This window comes from Salvelinus fontinalis, chromosome 9 (genome assembly GCF_029448725.1).
Source record: "Salvelinus fontinalis isolate EN_2023a chromosome 9, ASM2944872v1, whole genome shotgun sequence".
In the NCBI taxonomy this organism is placed as follows: Eukaryota; Metazoa; Chordata; class Actinopteri; order Salmoniformes; family Salmonidae; genus Salvelinus; species Salvelinus fontinalis.
Genome location: NC_074673.1, coordinates 24,698,038 through 24,720,762, shown reverse-complemented (window position 1 = coordinate 24,720,762; position 22,725 = coordinate 24,698,038). Strand labels below are relative to the sequence as shown.

The following is a 22,725-nucleotide window of genomic DNA, read 5'->3' as shown; positions in this document are numbered from 1 at the left end:
GATAAGAGAGAGCATAGGGGGGAGATGTGGAGGTCTTCCAGCAGTGTGATATAGGCTACACTAACATAGCCTGAGTGAGCAGTATCCCACTGCGCTGGAGCAACATCACACAGATATTAAGTGTAGCTGTAGCCTACGTACTCAGAAACAGGTCTTGTATATTGTAGTGGATTCATTTATTATATTTTTTTATTTATTTCACCTTTATTTAACTAGGCAAGTCAGTTTAGAACAAATTCTTATTTACAATGGCGGCCAACACTGGGCCAATTGTGCGCCGCCCTACGGGACTTCCAATCACAGCCGGTTGTGATATAGCCTGGAATCAAACCAGGGTCTGTAATGACGCCTCGAGCACTGAGATGCAGTGCCTTGGTCTTTTGGCAATGTGTGCTGTGCTCTCACCATGTTAGAGTAATCATCATTACCGACGCACAATGAACAGAACACAATCCGGGATGCAATCAAATCGAGTTCATCTGACAAACCTGACTTCACTTATAAGTAAGTGACTCATAAGTCAGAAGTGAAACAACTTCACGCTCCGTTCCTCTGTGCCTTTCTCCGTGTGTGTGTGTGTGTGTCTGTATCCTTTAATCTGATCTGGGTTGCATCAACGTTCAAAGCAATCAGTCACACATAAAAACACACCAGGCTCGTGTGAGAACAATACTGACAGAGTCAGCTAGTGCTATTCCTGTCTCACTCCCTGGGAAAACACACTAGCAAGGAGGGGAAGATACCCTTGAGTCACTGTGTGTGTGTCCATATCTGTGTGTGTGAAAAGCCAGACCTGGAACACAAGGTTAGAAGAATAAGTCAGTGTGTGTTTGTTTTGGCACTGGCCTCATATCATTTTACAGACACAATCAAAATAGGACCAATAAAGTTAAGCGTGAAAAGAAAAGAGTGGGTTCTCATGTTCTGCCAAGGGGATAGAGGTCCTGCCTCGTTAAATCCCTATCCACAGCTAAGGTGCCTCCCAAATGGCACCCTTTTCCCTATGTAGTGCACTACCTTTGAGTAGGGCCTACAGGGTTCTGGTCAAAAGTAGTACTCTATATAGTAGAGGACAGGGTGCCATTTGGGACACAAGCCTAGTCAGCGACACTCTGCCACTGGGAGGGACACTTAGATCTAACTAGTGTTGCACATTTTGGGGAATATTCAAAGGTGGAAACTTTCCATGGGAATTAACGGGAATATGTGAAATATATGCAAATTAATATTAATACCATTTAAATGTAGATGTTTTTTGCATTGGATATACTTACCATACTATGTGGAGACAGAAATCAATCAATCAAATGTATTTATGAAGCCCTTCTTTCATCAGCTGATGTCACAAAGTACTGTACAGAAACCCAGCCTAAAACCCCAAACAGCAAGCAATGCAGGTGTAGAAGCACGGTGGCTAGGAAAAACTCCCTAGAAAGGCCAGAACCTAGGAAGAAACCTAGAGAGGAACCAGGCTATGAGGGGTGGCCAGTCCTCTTCTGGCTGTGCCGGGTGGAGATTATAACAGAACATGGCCAAGATGTTCAAATGTTCATAAATGACCAGCAGGGTCAAATAATAATAATCACAGTGGTTGTTGAGGGTGCAACAGGTCAGCACCTCAGGAGTAAATGTCAGTTGGCTTTTCATGGCCGATCATTCAGAGTATCTCTATCACTCCTGCCCTATCGCTCCACCAGAAACATAAACCTTTAACCTTATCATAAGTAGACATATTTGAAATTTTATTTTTAACTATTTAATTACGAATTTAAATTTTATTAAATGAGTTGACTCTTCACATGGGATGATTTCACTGAACAACAAAAGGGAATATTGAAGGATCCATCGCATCTCCCAAAAATGTTTTCAACATACACAAAATGATAGTCTAGAAACTAAAGCTTTGGTTGTCCATGTCTTCTCCCTGGACCTCCTCAATGTCCACCTCTTGAACATCAGATTCTGAGGCCTCCTCTTCACTGTCACTTTCCAACCTTGTTGAGGATGGCTCGTTGTAAGGCTCAAAAAGACTAAAATTTGCCCAGATGGTTCCCAATTTTTCAACTCTTGAATTGATCAGCCTGTTGCGTGATTTGGTGTGCGTGTTCCCAAACAAGGACCAGTTGCGCTCTGAGGCGGCTGATGTTGGTGGGATTTGGAGGATGATGGAGGCAACTGGGAAAAGAGCCTCAGTTCCACAAAGTCCCTTCCACCAGGTGGCTGATGAGATATGTTGGCATGACTGCCATATTTCATCTCAATCCCAAAGCCCTTGCTTTGGATGTACTTCACCAGACTGCCAAGAACCTTGCCCTCACCCAGGCCAAGGTGGCGAGACACGGTAGTGATGGCACCATAGGCCTTGTTGATCTCTGCACCAGACAGGATGCTCTTGCCAGCATACTTGGGGTCCAACATGTACGCTGCAGCGTGTATGGGCTTCAGGCACAAGTCTTTGATGCATTTCAGAACTGCAGTTTCCTCTGCTTGGAGCAACAGTGAAGTGGGCAGGGCAGTACGGATTTCTTCTCTTACATCTGCAAGCAGAGTCTGAATATCAGACAGAGTGGCATTGTCTCCCTCAATCTGTGCAACGGCTATTGCTTTCAGGAGTTTCAGGCTGCTTACCACTCTCTCCCAAAATACATCATCCAGGAGGATCCTATTGATGGGGCTGTCCTTATCAGCAGACTGTGATATGAGAGACTACTTCCCCCCAGGAGACTGTCAAACATGACAACACCACTCCAACGGGTGTTGCTGGGCAGCTTCAATGCGGTGCTCTTATTCTTCTCACTTTGCTTGCTGAGGTAGATTGCTGCTATAACTTGATGACCTAACCATTTCCTTGGCTCTCTTGTAGAGTGTATCCATTGTTTTCAGTGCCATGATGTCCTTGAGGAGCAGATTCAATGCATGAGCAGCACAGCCAATGGGTGTGATGTGAGGGTAGGACTCCTCTTAAGACCAAGCAGCCTTCATGTTTGCAGCATTGTCTGTCACCAGTGCAAATACCTTCTGTGGTCCAAGGTCATTGACTGCCTTCAGCTCATCTGAAATGTAGAGACTGGTGTGTCTGTTGTCCCTTGTGTCTGTGCTCTTGTAGAATACTGGTTGAGGGGTGGAGATGATGTAGTTAATTATTCCTTGCCCACGAATATTCGACCACCCATCAGAGAGGATTGCAATACAGTCTGCTATCTCTATGATTTGCTTGACCTTCACTTGAACTCTGTTGAACTCTGCATCCAGCAAATGAGTAAATAAAGCATGTCTGGTTGGAGGGGTGTATGCTGGCCGAAGAACATTCAGAAATCTCTTCCAATACATATTGCCTGTGAGCATCAGAGGTGAACATGTTGCATACACAGCTCAAGCAAGGCATTTATCAGCATTTCTCTGACTACGTTCCTCCATTGAGTAAAAAAAACATCTGATTCCAGGAGGACCATGAGCTGTTGCTATTGATAAGGTGCCTGGGTCATCATTTTCACCTTGAATAGAAGTAGAGGGACTTTTGTCAGAGGTTGCTTGTTGTGAGCGCTGAGGGAACTTTATGCACTTGGCCAGATGATTCTGCATCTTTGTTGCATGCTTCACATATGATTTGGCACAGTATTTGCAAATGTACACCGCTTTTCCATCTACATTAGCTGCAGTGAAATGTCTCCACACATTAGAAAGTTCCCGTGGCATTTTCCTATAAAGACGAGAAAAAAAAGTGTAAAAAAACCCCAAATACAATTCCATGTACAGATAAATAGTTAAGCAGTTAGATTAAACAACTAATTTGTAAGATAAATGTTTTTAAAATGAAACATTTTAAAAACATAACCCTAACCCTAATGAAAACATGTGAATAAACACTCAGCAGTCTCAAGCAAGCTAAACCCCACATGGTAGCAAAAACTAACTAGCAGAAATTGTTAACAAGTTAGATATGATTTAAACACTCTGCTGTAGGCTACTATTTACTAGTTATCAAAAAATCATGTATGTCATAAAAAATATATTCACCCCACCCAGTATTGTCATCATTAACTTACCAGAAAGCATGTAGTCCTTGTCTCAGACAGTGTAGTAGTGTGGTCTCAATAGCATCTCATTAGTGTGCAAGATCTGTGTGTGTGTGTGTGTGTGTGTGTGTGTGTGTGTGTGTGTGTGTGTGTGTGTGTGTGTGTGTGTGTGTGTGTGTGTGTGTGTGTGTGTGTGTGTGTGTGTGTGTGTGTGTGTGTGTGTGTGTGTGTGTGTGTGTGTGTGTGTGTGTGTGTGTGTGTGTGTGTGTGTGTGTGTGTTTCTGTAAAGGGGTAAGGGACAAATACCTAATCTGTGGAAATGAGAACACATGTAAAAAACAATGCCGCTTGAAATGCAGATCTAATACAAACCAAAACCATGCCACACACACACACAGGTGTCATTACAGAGACTCAAACTGAGGCCCTGTCTAGAACAGACGAATGGATCCAATAACTCTGATCCAAGCTAGCCTGGTCCCAGATCTGTTAGTGCTTTTGCCTTCAAAGTCAACAACAAGGCTAGACTTCAACTTACACTCATTTGAGAGTCACTGAGTTCAAGGAGTTATGGAGATACTGAGAACAGCTGGAGTTGAATATCGGTTGATAACTGATACACTACCATATTGTGGAAAGTACCATTGGCACCCCTAGGGCCATTAACTCTAGTCAAGAGTTCAGAGTTGGTAGGACTGTTGGAATTCCTTACCCAACTCACTCCTCTCCAAACACAGAGGGCACCTTGGAATAAGGGGTGAGCTAATTGGCTTAAAAATAGCTTGGGTTTAATAAAAACAGTTCTCATAAGCTGAGAAAGACTTAACTTCACACAATCAGTCCTGTACACACACATATATATCCTCACAGAGAAAAACAGTCTAGGGAGTGAGAGAAAGAGAGTGAGACACTTCCTCTACGGCCAGGCTTCTAGACGATCGCAATGAGATCATGAATATGAAATAATGCCTGGTGTGCACAGCGCCCATCTGTGATGTGTGATCTGTGATCATCACACAGCCCTGGTGCTTTGATCAGGAGTCTCTCTTTGATCCCAAAGGAAAGAACAGAGAAAGAGGAAGAACAGAAACAGGAAGAACACCAAACACACCATCCATTCCTCTACCCACAAAGAGAGAAGGGAGGGATGGACAGAGGGGAAAGACTGATAGGAAGTTGAGAAAGCATGTGAGACAGAAGGCGAGAGAGGCTGGGTAAGTGAGAAAGAGAAAGACATTTGAGAAAAAGAAAGACATTTGAGAGAAATAAAGACATTCGAGAGAGAGAGAGACAGATCAGACAGGGATGGATAAATGCTGTAGCTCCTCTCTGTGTGTTTGAAGGATCCACAGGAAAGAGGAGGACCAGCACATGGAGGTAACCCAGAAGTAATGAAGAATTTGTGGGAACTAAACTAAACCTCCATGGGTGATTTTGTTCTGTTAGGCACCAAACAGAGATGGGCAACATGGACTCGTCCAATAACAAGCGCTAGTTCGTGTTTCATTGCAAATATTTTCCGTGAAGAAGCTTGGGGGTAAAACCTGAGGGGAGAGTTACTGTAGGGAGTGAAGGGACTTACCTGTCCATCCTGCCCAACATGCACCTGGTGAATCTGAAGGTTCCCCTGAGAGAGAGAGAGAGAGAGAGAGAGATCAATCAGACAGCATCACAGTCACATGACATTAGCAACACCACATTAAAAACAAGCCCAAATAAGCCCCATTCATTCCCTCTGCGCTATTTTAGTATCTAATTGTATTTCATACATATCCAATGCCGGCTGAGCTGCCATATGGACAGGCAGCATGGTAATGTCTCCCAAATAGCCTAATTTCCTTCTCCAACATGTTGAAACCAATGGCTTTGATGCCCTGTTCCACACACTGTGAGTGGCAATTGGGAGAAGTGGGATTTTGTTGCTAAGCTATGAACTCCCAAAACAAACAAGATCATTGAGTGGGAGAGACAACAACAAAAGCATTTCTGTCATCCAATCACAAAGAGCAGAAAGGCTTTTGGAGCTTTTCTTTCTCTGTCTCTCTTGCTCTCTCCTTCTCGCTACTCTTTGCTTGTACAGGTTAAGAACCTCTGTAGAATACCTGGTCAGTGTGTCAGCCCTATTTGCATGAGTGCCCGTGTTTATTTGTTTGTTTGAGTGAGTTTAGGTATGCTTTTGTGCATGAGTATTCAAGTGTGTGTGTGTTTGTGCGCATGCGTGTGTGTATATTCAAGTTTGTGTGTATATATGGGCGTATGTATACAGTGGGGCAAAAAAGTATTTAGTCAGCCACCAATTGTGCAAGTTTTCCCACTTAAAAAGATGAGAGAGGCCTGTCATTTTCATCATAGGTACACTTCAACTATGAGACAAAATGAGGAGAAAAAATCCAGAAAATCCCATTGTAGGATTTTTAATGAATTTATTTGCAAATTATGGTGGAAAATAAGTATTTGGTCAATAACAAAAGTTTCTCAATTCTTTGTTATATACCCATTGTTGGCAATGACAGAGGTCAAACGTTTTCTGTAAGTCTTCACAAGGTTTTCACATACTGTTGCTGGTATTTTGGCCCATTCCTCCATGCAGATCACTCAGACATAATTTACAAATCACAACTTTTTACCCTCATTCAACTTTTTCACTCCGGACGCTTTATCTGGACATGGTTCGTCAGCACTTTCAACAGCCGAAGCTAAGTAGTAACATTAACATGATGCCTTCTAATTGCAGTCGCTGTACTCATATTATACAGAAGAACGATCGCCTTATAGCGAGGATAGCTGTGCTGCAAGCCCAGCTTCAGACGCATTCGTTAGGCAAGGGTTATTTCAGTGTAGGAAAGGATGAAACAGCGTCTGTGCCACCAGTAAGTACAGATAGTAAAGTTAGTATAAATCCCCCCCGCACAGTCCCCGCAGCCGGACAAATTTCTCATGGCTTCTGGAGGGAAATGCTGTAGGAATGCTCAACTGGTGTTGCTCATTCAGCCGACAGAAACTTTCAACCGGTTTTCCCCATTAAGTAGCGAGTTGGAGTCTGAGGCCGAGTCTTCTCTTGTCTCTACTCCTCCCGTTACGGGGTCTGAAACGCCGAAGGCTCCCACCATTAGCTCTGACAAATTGAAAACCCTAGTCATTGGCGACTCCATTACCCGCAGTATTAGACTTAAAACGAATCACCCAGCGATCATACACTGTTTACCAGGGGGCAGGGCTACCGACGTTAAGGCTAATCTGAAGATGGTGCTGGCTAAAGCTAAAACTGGCGAGTGTAGAGAGTATAGAGATATTGTTATCCACGTCGGCACCAACGATATTAGGATGAAACAGTCAGAGGTCACCAAGCACAACATAGCTTCAGCGTGTAAATCAGCTAGAAAGATGTGTCGGCATCAAGTAATTGTCTCTGGCCCCCTCCCAGTTAGGGGGAGTGACGAGCTCTACAGCAGAGTCTCACAACTCAATCGCTGGTTGAAAACTGTTTTCTGCCCCTCACAAAAGATAGAATTTGTAGATAATTGGCCCTCTTTCTGGGACTCACCCACAAACAGGACCAAGCCTGACCTGCTGAGGAGTGACGGACTCCATCCTAGCTGGAGGGGTGCTCTCATCTTATCTACCAACATAGACAGGGCTCTAACTCCTCTAGCTCCACAATGAAATAGGGTGCAGGCCAGGCAGCAGGCTGTTAGCCAACCTGCCAGCTTAGTGGAGTCTGCCACTAGCATAGTCAGTGTAGTCAGCTCAGCCATCCCCATTGAGACTGTGTCTGTGCCTCGACCTAGGTTGGGCAAAACTAAACATGGCGGTGTTCGCCTTAGCAATCTCATTAGGATAAAGACCTCCTCCATTCCTGCCATTATTGAAAGAGATAGGGTTACTAGGAGATAGGGTCAAAATAGGGTTACTTAATGTTAGATCCCTCACTTCAAAGGCAGTTATAGTCAATGAACTAATCACTGATCATAATCTTGATGTGATTGGCCTGACTGAAACATGGCTTAAGCCTGATGAATTTACTGTGTTAAATGAGGCCTCACCTCCTGGTTACACTAGTGACCATATCCCCCGTGCATCCCGCAAAGGCGGAGATGTTGCTAACATTTACGATAGCAAATTTCAATTTACAAAAAAAAAAAATACGTTTTTGTCTTTTGAGCTTCTAGTCATGAAATCTATGCAGCCTACTCAATCACTTTTTATAGCTACTGTTTACAGGCCTCCTGGGCCATATACAGTGTTCCTCTCTGAGTTCCCTGAATTCCTATCGGACCTTGTAGTCATAGCAGATCATATTCTAATTTTTGGTGATTTTAATATTCATTCACAGACCCACTCCAAAAGGCTTTCGGAGCCATCATCGACTCAGTGGGTTTTGTCCAAAATGTCTCTGGACCTACTCACTGCCACAGTCATACTCTGGACCTAGTTTTGTCCCATGGAATAAATGTTGTAGATCTTAATGTTTTTCCTCATAATCCTGGACTATCGGACCACCATTTTATTACGTTTGCAATCGCAACAAATAATCTGCTCAGACCCCAACCAAGGAGCATCAAAAGTCGTGCTATAAATTCTCAGACAACACAAAAATTCCTTGATGCCCTTCCAGACTCCTTCTGCCTACCCAAGAACGTCAGAGGACAAAAATCAGTTAACCACCTAACTGAGGAACTCAATTTAACCTTGCGCAATACCCTAGATGCAGTTGCACCCCTAAAAACGAAAAACATTTGTCATAAGAAACTAGCTCCCTGGTATACAGAAAATACCCGAGCTCTGAAGCAAGCTTCCAGAAAATTGGAACGGAAATGGCGCCACACCAAACTGGAAGTCTTCCGACTAGCTTGGAAAGACAGTACCGTGCAGTATCGAAGAGCCCTCACTGCTGCTCGATCATCCTACTTTTCCAACTTAATTGAGGAAAATAAGAACAATCCAAGATTTATTTTTGATACTGTTGCAAAGCTAACTAAAAAGCAGCATTCCCCAAGAGAGGATGGCTTTCACTTCAGCAGTAATAAATTCATGAACTTCTTTGAGGAAAAGATCATGATCATTAGAAAGCAAATTACGGACTCCTCTTTAAATCTGCGTATTCCTCCAGGGCTTAGCTGTCCTGGATCTGCACAGCTCTGCCAGGGCCTGGGATCGGGAGAGACACTTAAGTGTTTTAGTACTATATCTCTTGACACAATGATGAAAATAATCATGGCCACTAAACCTTCAAGCTGCATACTGGACCCTATTCCAACTAAACTACTGAAAGAGCTGCTTCATGTGCTTGGCCCTCCTATGTTGAACATAATAAACGGCTCTCTATCCACCGGATGTGTACCAAACTCACTAAAAGTGTCAGTAATAAAGCCTCTCTTGAAAAAGCCAAACCTTGACCCGGAAAATATTTAAAAAACTAATCGGCCTATATCGAATCTTCCATTCCTCTCAATTTTTTTTGAAAAAGCTGTTGCGCAGCAACTCACTGCCTTCCTGAAGACAAACAATGTATATGAAATGCTTCAGTCTGGTTTTAGACCCCATCATAGCACTGAGACTGCACTTGTGAAGGTGGTAAATGACCTTTTAATGGCGTCAGACCGAGGCTCTGCATCTGTCCTCGTGCTACTAGACCTTAGTGCTGCCTTTGACACCATCGATCAACACATTCTTTTGGAGAGACTGGAAACCCAAATTGGTCTACACGGACAAGTTCTGGCCTGGTTTAGATCTTATCTGTCGGAAAGATATCAGTTTGTCTCTGTGAATGGTTTGTCCTCTGACAAATCAACTGAATATTTCAGTGTTCCTCAAGGTTCTGTTTTAGGACCACTATTGTTTTCACTATATATTTTACCTCTTGGGGATGTTATTCGAAAACATAATGTTAACTTTCACTGCTATGTGGATGACACACAGCTGTACATTTCAAGGAAACATGGTGAAGCCCCAAAATTTTACTCGCTAGAAGCCGGTGTTTCAGACATAAGGAAGTGGATGGCTGAAAACTTTCTACTTTTAACCTCGGACAAAACAGAGATGCTTGTTCTAGGTCCCAAGAAACAAAGAGATCTTCTGTTAAATCTGACAATTAATCTTGATGGTTGTAAAGTCGTCTCAAATAAAACTGTGAAGGACCTCGGCGTTACTCTTGACCCTGATCTCTCTTTTGACGAACATATCAAGACTGTTTCAAGGACAGCTTTTTTCCATCTACGTAACATTGCAAAAATCAGACATTTTCTGTCCAAAAATGATGCAGAAAAATTTATCCATGCATTTGTTACTTCTAGGTTAGACTACTGCAATGCTCTACTTTCCGGCTACCCGGATAAAGCACTAAATAAACTTCAGTTAGTGCTAAACACGGCTGCTAGAATCCTGACTAGAACCAAGAAATTTGATCATATTACTCCAGTGATAGCTTCCCTACACTGGCTTCCTGTTAAGGCAAGGGCTGATTTCAAGGTTTTACTGTTAACCTATAAAGCGTTACATGGGCTTGCTCCTACCTATCTTTCCGAGTTGGTCCTGCCGTACATACCTACACGTACGCTACGGTCACAAGATGCAGGCCTCCTAATTGTCCCTAGAATTTCTAAGCAAACAGCTGGAGGCAGGGCTTTCTCCTATAGATCTCCATTTTTATGGAACGGTCTGCCTACCCATGTGAGAGACGCAGACTCGGTCTCAACCTTTAAGTCTTTACTGAAGACTTATCTCTTCAGTAGGTCATATGATTGAGTGTAGTCTGGCCCAGGAGTGTGAAGGTGAACGGAAAGGCTCTGGAGCAACGAACCGCCCTTGCTGTCTCTGCCTGGCCGGTTCCCCTCTCTCCACTGGGATTCTCTGCCTCTAACCCTATTACAGGGGCTGAGTCACTGGCTTACTAGTGCTCTTTCATGCCGTCCCTAGGAGGGGTGCGTCACTTGAGCGGGTTGAGTTACTGACGTGATCTTCCTGTCTGGGTTGGCGCCCCCCCTTGGTTTGTGCTGTGGTGGAGATCTTTGTGGGCTATACTCGGCCTTGTCTCAGGATGGTAAGTTGGTGGTTGAAGATATCCCTCTAGTGGTGCGGGGGCTGTGCTTTGGCAAAGTGGGTGGGGTTATATCCTTCCTGTTTGGCCCTGTCCGGGGGTATCATCGGATGGGGCCACAGTGTCTCCTGACCCCTCCTGTCTCAGCCTCCAGTATTTATGCTGCAGTAGTTTGTGTCGGGGGGCTAGGGTCAGTTGGTTATATCTGGAGTACTTCTCCTGTCTTATCCAGTGTCCTGTGTGAATTTAAGTATGCTCTCTCTAATTCTCTCCTTCTCTCTTTCTTTCTCTCTCTCGGAGAACCTGAGCCCTAGGACCATACGTCAGGACTACCGGGCATGATGACTCCTTGCTGTCCCCAGTCCACCTGGCCTTGCTGCTGTTCCAGTTTCAACTGTTCTGCCTGCGGTTATGGAACCCCTACCTATCCCAGACCTGCAGCTTTCAACTTTTAATGATCGGCTATGAAAAGCCAACTGACATTTATTCCTGACTATTATTTGACCATGCTTGTCACTTATGAACATTTTGAACATCTTGGCCAAGTTCTGTTATAATCTCCACCCGGCACAGCCAGAAGAGGACTGGCCACCCTTCATAGCCTGGTTCCTCTCTAGGTTTCTTCCTAGGTTTTGGCCTTTCTAGGGAGTTTTTCCTAGCCACCGTGCTTCTACACCTGCATTGCTTGCTGTTTGGGGTTTTAGGCTGGGTTTCTGTACAGCACTTCGAGATATTAGCTGATGTACGAAGGGCTATATAAAATAAACTTGATTTGATCCTCTAGAGCAGTGATGTTTTGGGGCTGTTGCTGGGCAACACAGACTTTCAACTCCCTCCAAAGATTTTCTATGGGGTTGAGATCTGGAGACTGGCTAGGCCACTCCAGGACCTTGAAATGCTTCTTATGAAGCCACTCCTTCGTTGCCCGGGTGGTGTGTTTGGGATCATTGTCATGCTGAAAGACCCAGCCACGTTTCATCTTCAATGCCCTTGCTGATGGAAGGAGGTTTTCACTCAAAACCTCACGTTACATGGCCCCATTCATTCTGTCCTTTACACGGATCAGTCGACCTGGTCCCTTTGCAGAAAAACAGCCCAAAAGCATGATGTTTCCACCCCCATGCTTCACAGTAGGTATGGTGTTCTTTGGATGCAACTCAGCATTCTTTGTCCTCCAAACACGACGAGTTGAGTTTTTACCAAAAAGTTATATTTTGGTTTCATCTGACCATATGACATTCTCCCAATCTTCTTCTGGATCATCCAAATGCTCTCTAGCAAACTTCAGATGGGCCTGGACATGTACTGGCTTAAGCAGGGGGACACGTCTTGCACTGCAGGATTTGAGTCCCTGGCGGCGTAGTGTGTTACTGATGGTAGGCTTTGTTACTTTGGTCCCAGCTCTCTGCAGGTCATTCACGAGGTCCCCCCGTGTGGATCTGGGATTTTTGCTCACCGTTCTTGTGATCATTTTGACCCCACGGGGTGAGATCTTGCGTGGAGCCCTAGATCGAGGGAGATTATCAGTGGTCTTGTATGTCTTCCATTTCCTAATAATTGCTCCCACAGTTGATTTCTTCAAACCAAGCTGCTTACCTATTGCAGATTCAGTCTTCTCAGCCTGGTGAAGGTCTACAATTTTGTTTCTGGTGTCCTTTGACAGCTCTTTGGTCTTGGCCATAGTGAAGTTTGGAATGTGACTGTTTGAGGTTGTGGACAGGTGTCTTTTATACTGATAACAAGTTCAAACAGGTGCCATTAATACAGGTAACGAGTGGAGGACAGAGGAGCCTCTTAAAGAAGAAGTTACAGGTCTGTGAGAGCCAGAAATCTTGCTTGTTTGTAGGTGACCAAATACTTATTTTCCACCATCATTTGCAAATAAATTCATAAAAAATCCTACAACGTGATTTTCTGGATTTTTTCCCTCATTTTGTCTGTCATAGTTGAAGTGTACCTATGATGAAAATTACAGGCCTCTCTCATCTTTTTAAGTGGGAGAACTTGCACAATTGGTGGCTGACTAAATACTTTTTTGCCCCACTGTATGTGTCTACTCAAGTGTGTGTGTGTGCGTGCGCGCGCACGCGCAGTGGCGCCTTGAAATAAATATCTCTCCCCCACATCTTATTAAACAAAATGTTTAACTATGATGCTGAGGCAGAGAATTCTTTCTCAGACACTTGGTGTGGTTTTGGGTCAGATTCTCATAGAGTCAAGCCATTGTGTGCATGCAAGGCTGTCTGGTGAGAGACACAGGCCACCTGGGTATTATGTGGAAACAAATAGTATAATGACCCATGCATAAGCAGGCAGAAGATATAAACAAGCACTCTTAACATTTAACATCTGCTTGCGGTGAACTCCTGCCTAATGACTTTAATACTTGCTACCATTACTGACCGTGCACTTCCGATTTACTGACTGGGATACCCGGATAGACAGACCGCATAGACAGACAAACGGATGGACTGACAAACAGAGGGACAAACAGAAACACTTACCTCACTGTCCTGTGTGATCTGCACCTCTTCCCCCTGTGGCACCTGGGCAATGTGGAGATGTCCCTGAGGGATCTGATAATGGAAAGAGAACAAGATGAAAGAAAGAAAGACACAGACAGAGACAGACAGACAGAAAGAGCTCACACTATGAGTTGTGTGTGTGTGTGTGTGTGTGTGTGTGTGTGTGTGTGTGTGTGTGTGTGTGTGTGTGTGTGTGTGTGTGTGTGTGTGTGTGTGTGTGTGTGTGTGTGTGTGTGATGTGCACTACTCTTCTGGCACCGTTAACACATACAGTTAGTGAGTCCACTTTCCCCCTCCACCATCAGCAACTAGTCTGAACCTCGCTGCTGTCACTGCCTGCCAGATCATATGCTTTACATTTCCTCAACTGCATTAGCAGCACTCGTACATTTTAAGCTCGGCTGCACCAACTAATACTCTAGAACAGTGTTTACCAATTATCGTCCGACCTTGAGTACCCCCAACAGCACACATTTTTGTTGTAGCCCTGTACAACACACCAGATTCAACTTGTCAACTAATCATCAAGCCCTTGAGTTGAATCAGGCAACAACAAAAATGTGTGCTATTGAGGGTATTCGAGGACTGGAGTCCAATACTACTTTAAATCTTTCAAAATGTACTTTGAACGTTTGCTCTAGAGTGCCTGGAGTGTCAGATAGGTGGAGTTTGCCGTTTTAGGACTATTACATTTGTCCATTAAGCCAGACAAGCGCAATTAAAAACAGATTGAGTATTTACATTAGTTCAAATAGTATTTGAACCCAGGCCTAGTCCCTGATACCACTTCCTCTCCCCCCTCTTCCTCTTTAATAACACATGAGGGACTGATCATCTTTGAATAAAAGCAGAGTAGGAGTTTACCAGGAAGATCAATCAAAAAGTCTGATATTTTGTAATGTTGCATTTTCATTGGATTTTGACTCAAAACTAAACTGGACATTTCATTTGAAACAAATAATGATTGTTAACTTATTTATTTTTTGGTCCACAAGGGTCCAGCCTTAGCCTGTATTTTTATGCATTACTACACTCGCCATTTTTGAGAAACCGGTTCCAGACTTTTGAGAAAGCGTTTTAGTATATACGGGTCACGGACCTGATAGAGATAATATTAACAGCACTTTCCGCAACGCTCTCTGCCTCTATACCACATATAAACATATACGACAGAGTCAACCTGCTAGCCTGGTTTCAGATCTGTTTGTGCTCTTGCCAACTATTTTGCTGTCAATGTCAAGCCAAACAGTCTGACTGGCCTCACAGCAATCTTCAAATAGCTTATAAACATAATTTTGGCATGAGTTGGCATGATAGCACATACAGACTGGCATTCAGGCTATCAAGCTGCTGCTTCCCTCAGTAACACAGTCCAGCCCAGTAGAAGAGGTGAGATATCGGAGTAATACAGTATTTGCTCCTTAGTTGGGCTTCAACACATTTGAATGGCATACATAACATTTACTTGTAGGTCCTTTCCCTCATTAACACTGAAAAGGTCAAAGCACATTTCTTGATTCTAAGTAATAGTGTGGACATTGGAATAGAGCCACAGTGTGACTCAATGAAGGTGCACAGGGAACAGAAAGTGATCAGACACAGGTTACTTCCTGTTGGCCCACCCACCCATAGTGATGTGGTGGGCCTGAGTGTGACCTCTGACCCCTACAGCTGTATAAGGTTGTTCAATCGAATCCCTGAGCATGATGGAACTCTGCTTCATTGACACACTGTCTTCCTGTGGAGCGGTGGACAGTCTCAGTGTAGTAGGGTGAGGTGATCTACCCACACAACACAGATAAGAGACTCACTCTGGGACTCTCAGATGACTAAGGAACTGGAGGAGGGGTGTGTGTGTGTGTGTGTGTGTGTGTGTGTGTGTGTGTGTGTGTGTGTGTGTGTGTGTGTGTGTGTGTGTGTGGAGAGGAGAGAGTGATAGAACGAGAACAAGACAGAAGGCAGAGAGATATGGAGTGCAAAAGAGGAGAGGGAAAAAAGAGGATAAGAGAAAGGAGTGACAGATAGAAATGAAAGAGAGGGATCACGAGAGGAGAAAGACCCGAGAGAGAAATAGGTCTGGTGAGAGACTGAGAGGAAAGTGAAAGAGGATGAGAGAGGTTAACAGAGAAATCAGGCAGTAGGGCAGGAATAAGAGATGGAAGGAGAGAGGAGACAGAGGGTGGAGATAGTGACACTCACCACTTGCACCTGTCCGTCCTCTCCTATGCGGTGGATCTGGACCTGCTGGACAGCCTGGTTGGCCAGGGTGTAGTGTAGAGTCTGCTGGGCTGCCTCCACCACAGCGCCACCCTCTGGGGAGGAGGGGCATGAGCACAGGGCAGATGAGTTAACAACAGTAAGGTGTGGTAGAAGTTGCCCAGCTTAGTCACAGATCTAGGATCAGAAAATTGATACTCCCCCAGATCCATTAGTTGGAGGGAGGAGGGGGGTTAGCACATGTCTGGAGGCTGAAAGAAGAGCCCCGTTCACCTCTGAAGGAACACTTGGCAACGGCCCATGGCCTGGTTTCCCAATAGCGAAGGAACTTAGGCTTACGAGTGTTTTAACGATGTATCTTTCGTGCAATGGCTGAAGATGTAACATGTGTTTTCCAAAACACCACGCAGAAAGAAAGTTTGCTAAGTGCCTTGTTGAGGCATGTGTCGATAATGATAGGTTCGAAAGAAAGGCAGCGCTGCTCTCCGATCAGCGCATTAGAATTATTCCACAATACTGATGACGGATCAGCTCCTAGAGAGATATTATCACTTATGGCAGCAAATATTGATGCAGCTTTTTCTGATGCTTACCCAATAATATTGCACTATAATCAAGATTTGGCACACCTGTTAGCTACACGTCATCAAATATATTGAGGCAACAAAACACAGACAGTAGCCAAATAAAACTAAATTGAACGGACATGAAATTGATAGGCTCATGTAGCCTATACTTCTGGTAGGCTATTTACCTTTTAATGCAGTATTCTTGGTTTTCATTTCACGCATCTTTTTATCCTTCCCTTGTTTGTAACAACTGCAAAGACATTGGTAACTTTGTATTTGTAGTCAACTTCGTTTTGAAGTTATCGGCAGTCACAGAGAGACAGATAAACATCTTGATTCTATGTTTAGTAGAGATCTGGGGGAAATGCATCTAAACATGCACTTAACTGCTCTACGAGTGGTCTAAGGCAGTCAATGATTAACAAGCGTTCAATTGCAACTTTAGTGACAATGGTTTTGGGAAACGATGAACTTAGCCTTAAGAGGCTTTTGGAAAACTGAGCCCAGGCCATCTGCTGGATGATGCGGTGTGTTTACACTGTATCAAACATGTCAAAATAACACAAGGACTATCAAGCTAGCAATCCAAAACACACACACACACACACACACATATGAATGAGCCGTCAAACATAAACCCCCTGCCTCAGTCTAAACATCAACAACTATCACACACCATAACGTCCCCCATCGCCCCACCACAGCTTCATCTATTATCTCACTGTGTGTGTGTGTGTGTTTACACTGGTGCATGCGGGTGTGCCTGCTCGCTATGAGAATATGGGTTTTTTGTTGCTAGCTTGATGTAGGCCTACATTGAAGAAATCACACCACACTGAGAAGTGACAAAGTAGGCCTAAAGAATTCACTCAAAATAATCATATCATGATAGACAAAACATATGTAGCACAGATATATGCTTGGTGCAGCTCATATCATAGACATGTGTTGTGTTTACTGCCAGTGAGAGGTCTTTCTCCTAAAGCATAAACATGTCCCAAACGGCACCCTTTACCTTATATACAGGTAACTGCCAAAATAATGGACGCGCATGAGTAAATGAGGGATACAAAGTATATTGAAAGCAGGTGCTTCCACACAGATCTGGTTCCTGAGTTAATTAAGCAATTAACATCTCATCATGCTTAGGGTCATATATAAAAATGCTGGGCAGGTCATTATTTGTGGCTATTTTTTTGTCTAGATTCTTTGTCTAGATTCTGGAGCGGCGCCTGAGACAGCGGTTTCCACCACCATCAACAAAACACCAAATAATGGATTTTCTTGTGGAACAATGGTGTCGCATCCCTCCAATATAGTTCCAGACACTTGTAGAATCTATGCCAAGTTGCATTGAAGCTGTTTTAGATCGTGGTGGCCCAACGCTCTATTGAGACACTTTATGTTGGAGTTTTCTTTATTATGTCAGTTACCTATAGTGCACTACATTTGACTAAAGAGAGAGCCCCATGGGCCCTGGTCAAAAGTAGTACACCATATAGGGAATAGGTTGCCATTTGGGATACAGTCCAAGTATTGCAGGATATAAATCCTCCACAGCCCAGTCATTGGCAGTGAGGCGAGAGCCAGGTGGCTCGTGGAGACTACTTTGTGTTAGCCCTCTCTCCCCGTTCATTAATAAATAACTGTTTAAAAACAGGCCCAGCCACCTCTTTCCAGCCCATTAGTATAACTTCGAAGCAGTTTTATTAAGAGGAGTATGAGAGAACTTGCTCTGGAGTGTGTGTGTGTGTGTTTACTTTATAGTGGTGTGTGTGCTCTGGTGGGGTGTGTGTGGCCTGGGAGGAGAACGGGCTGTGATTCTACAATGTACACACAGTGGGCTCACAGGATATTTGTGTTTCACTTGTTGTCCCACTCTCTCCGGTCAGGGTTGAGAGGTGATGGATCTCAGGGAGGAGAGGACAGGAGGCGTGGTTGTGTTGTGGAGATTAGAACCATCTGCTACACTCTGCATTACTCACTGGATTCCTTACATACAAATAAGTGAAAAGATGTGTGAGTCCGCACGCACACACACACACGCTATTTCTAGGAATTACCTGAGCTTCCCGGTGCGTTGGCGCTACGTCTGGAGAAGCTCTTGACCGCCAGACTCTGGCCACGCTGCTTGCGTCTCCACGCAGTGCGACACTTGGAGTCGATGCTCTGCTTGATACGGTACCAATCTGACTCAGTGATGCCAAACTTATAGAACAGGTGACCTGAGGAAAACAATGACAGAGGGCACATGAGTTCAAGGTCATGTAATTTAACAATCTTAAGAACCATTGTAATCTTAAACTTAAGCTAAATCACCATGACAAGGTAGAATAAGTCACATTCATTGCTTATGATGGACAGCAGTTCATACCAAGTCTGTGTGTGGAGTGTGAACAGTGCAGCCTTGTCCCACTATCAATGCAACTCTGCCGGAGCTGTCAAAATGTCAGAAGCACATTAACTCTAGATAGATGTTGAATTTTAGGACCAGTTTAGGTTAAAAAAAAAAAAAAAAAAAATTTGCTAAAATATTTAATTTGACTTTTACTTCTATAGCACAGAGAAACAGAATGAATAATACATTCATGAAATGGCAAGAAATACAGTAAAAAAATACATCTTAAGAAACAAGGGTCTGTTCTATATATAGGATATATTTAAAAGCTCAGGAAATACTGTATATACAAACATATATTCACACACACAGACTTGAAGTAGGAAGTTAACATAAACTTAGGTTGGCGTCATTAAAACTCGTTTTCAACCACTCCTCAAATTTCTTGTTAACAAACTATAGTTCTAAGCCTCCCCCAGTTCTATTTTTGTTTCATCAGACCAGAGAACATTTCTCCAAAAAGTACAATCTTGTCCCCATGTGCAGTTGCAAACCATCGTGGTCACCTAATAATCCCCAGTTTACAATTGGCTCATTCATCCCCCTCCTCTCCCCTGTAACTATTCCCCAGGTCGTTGCTGCAAATGAGAACGTGTTCTCAGTCAACTTACCTGGTAAAATAACGGTAAAATAAAATAAATAAATAATAGTCTGGCTTTTTTATGGCGGTTTTTGAGCAGTGGCTTCTTCCTTGCTGAGCGGCCTTGCAGGTTATATCGATATAGGACTCGTTTTACTGTGGATATAGATACCTTTGTACCTGATTCCTCCAGCATCTTCACAAGGTCCTTTGCTGTTGTTCTGGGATTGATTTGCACTTTTCGCACCAAAGTACGTTCATCTCTAGGAGACACAACACGTCTACTTTCTGAGCGGTATGATGGCTGCGTGGTCCCATTGTGTTTATACTTGCGTACTATTGTTTGTACAGATGAACGTCGTACCTTCAGGCATTTGGAAATTGCTCCCAAGGATGAACCAGACTTGTGGAGGTGTACAATGTTTTTTCTGAGGTCTTGGCTGATTTCTTTAGATTTTCCTATGATGTCAAGCAAACTGAGTTTGAAGGTAGGCCTTGAAATAGATCTCCAATTGACTCAAATGATGTCAATTAGCCTATCAGAAGCTTCTAAAGCCATGACATAATTTTCTGGAATTTTCCAAGCTGTTTAAAAGGTACAGTCAACTTAGTGTATGTAAAATTCTGACCCACTGGAATTGTGATACAGTGAATTATAAGTGAAATAATCTGTCTGTAAACAATTGTTGGAAAAATGAGTTGTGTTATGCACAAAGTAGATGTCCTAAACGACTTGCTAAAACTATAGTTGTTAACAAGACATTTGTGGAGTGGTTTAAAAAAGAGTTGTAATGACTCCAACATAAGCGTATGTAAACTTTCGACTTCAACTGTACACACACACACACACACACACACACACACACACACACACACACACACACACACAAGATTCAAATGCAATGCGAGCCGTTTCACGGATCTGAAGGTACAAACTTCGCCTACCCGGCAGACGTGGAGAGCAAATCAAGTGCACCTATAGGCCTACCGCTGGCCAATCAGATAGCTCAGATCAGTGTCTGCAGCTTCCACCAGCCCACAGCGAAGTTGATAGTCGTCTCAATTGTGTGAGATTTCAAAACATGACTAGAGCGAGACTATCAACAAATTCAGCAAATTACTGTATTTATGAGTGAGATCATGTTTAAGATTTTATTCAGCACTGTCAACACTTTATTCAACATTTACAAGCCATAAAACGCCCTCTCCCTATCCACTCACTCCACAAAGTGTATCGATAGACTTGCGTGGTTAAGTACAGTGAAATGCCTTTCTTGCCTTTCTAAACCCAAGAGTGCAGTAATCAATAACAATGTAATACTAGAAATAACAACGAGAAAGTAAGTAAGCATACTATATACATGGTCAGTCAGTTCTATATTTACAACGTGCATGGATACTGGAGTGATAGAGGTGGATATGTATAGGGGTAAGGTGACTAGGCATCAGGATATATGATAAATGGAGTTGCAGCAGTGTATACAATGATTGTATGTTAGTGGGTTGGCTGTGCGTGTGTGTAAAATTAGTATAAATATACGTGCATATTATGTATGTGTGAGCAAATTATGAATTGAGTGTTTGTATGTTGGAGTGTAGGGCCCTGTGAGAGTGCATAGAGGGTCAAGTCAGATGTTGTGTCTTTCTAACAACGAGGAGTATTTCCCGCTCTCTGGTCACATGTATAACAACATGACTTGGTGCAGCGGTTCTCATTCTCAAAAAAAATAAAAAATTACTTCAATTTATGCCTCAAGTAATACAATAAACGATCGATGACCAGTGTGATCATATACCTCACGTTTTGAAATATAATCTGCCAATTTCTGTCTGTAGCATCCGAACAGTTTGAACTACACATTAATATGACCCCACTGTGGAAAGGTGAGAGTCTCACAAACACGTGCATGTCAGTTGCTTAGCTCTAGGATATAATATATAGTTAAAAAATCATTTTAAAATGGTCTGAGAAGAACAACATTGGCAGGGCAATTTAAGAATAGCCAATATTGAGCCTATAGCCAACTACACAAACCTCATTGTTACAGGCCCGTTTAAGAAGTTAATGTTACATAGGCGTACGTTTTTTTTTGTTTTTTTTTATCCCATTTTCTCCCCAATTTTTCGTGGTGTCCAATCGCTAGTAATTACTACCTTGTCTCATCGCTACAACTCCCGTACGGGCTCGGGAGAGACGAAGGTCGAAAGCCATGCGTCCTTCGAAGCACAACCCAACCAGCCGTACTGCTTCTTAACACAGCGCGCCTCCAACCCGGAAGCCAGCCGCACCAATGTGTCGGAGGAAACACCGTGTACCTGGCCCCCTTGGCTGGCGCGCACTGCGCCCGGCCCGCCACAGGAGTCGCTGGAGCGCGATGAGACAAGGATATCCCTACCGGCCAAACCCTCCCTACCCCGGACGACGCTATGCCAATTGTGCGTCGCCCCACGGACCTCCCGGTCGCGGCCGGCTGCGACAGAGCCTGGGCGCGAACCCAGAGACTCTGGTGGCGCAGTTAGCACTGCGATGCAGTGCCCTAGACCACTGCGCCACCCGGGAGGCAGGCTTACGTTTTTTAAGTAATGTTTTAAAAACAAATCTGAGTGGTAGACCTCGGCCTTCATTTTGACTCAGAAAATAATCTTGGCTCAGAAACGGTTTGTGACCAATCCACTAAGGCATGAGGAAACAGGTACACACACACACAAACATACACACCTGAATTACATAGACACACAAAACAAGACACCTGCATCACACAAGGCAAGTAGACCCACACAGCACCTGCAATCAGCAGACAGTAATACATGTGGGGTGACAGAGTCCATTTCCTGTGCGAAACACACACACACACACACACGGGACTACTCCCAATAAAAACTCCTTCAGCCACGTCCACCCTCCCTCCTGTCCGCTAGCTCCCTTCCCCTCCACTGGATTCCCTCCAGTCTCCACTCCATCCCCTCCCCCCTCCGCCGTCTCCCCTACCTCCCCTCTGCTGTCTCCCCTCCCCTTCCTCCCTTCCGCTGTCTCCCCTCCCTCCCCTCCGTTGGCTCCCCTGTCTGCCCTCCCTTTCCCTGTTTCCCCTCCGCTGGCTCCCCTCCCATCTGCTGTCTCCCTCCGCTGGGAACCTAAAGGCTAAAGGGTGAAGTGATTGAGCCCTGCCTATGATACATCTATGGGGATAGATTGGTCAGATGCTCAATGGCAGGGGTTGAGATGGTCAGCTGGTCAATGGAAGGGAATTTGATGGTCAGTTAGTTGGTTTTCTGTCTGTTGGTTAACCCATAGAGTCAATGTCCACGCCCCCGTAGATATCTTATTAGCATAATAAAAAAAGCACCATACAAATCTGTCAGTTTAAGCTAGAGAACTTTTTTTTG

General features: G+C 44.0%; 1 protein-coding gene across 2 annotated transcripts in view; it reads right to left on the bottom strand.

Annotated features, from left to right (window-relative positions):
* The window catches only part of banp (BTG3 associated nuclear protein), a 101,492-nt gene that overhangs the window by 53,408 nt on the left and 25,359 nt on the right, over window positions 1–22,725 (bottom strand). For both annotated transcript variants that reach the window (XM_055933838.1, XM_055933837.1), the window contains 4 exons: window positions 18,427–18,588; window positions 15,777–15,889; window positions 13,557–13,628; window positions 5,599–5,643 (listed from right to left, as the gene is read on the bottom strand). In XM_055933838.1, coding sequence (XP_055789813.1) covers window positions 5,599–5,643; window positions 13,557–13,628; window positions 15,777–15,889; window positions 18,427–18,588 — 392 coding nt within the window. The remainder of the gene's footprint in view (window positions 1–5,598; window positions 5,644–13,556; window positions 13,629–15,776; window positions 15,890–18,426; window positions 18,589–22,725) is intronic.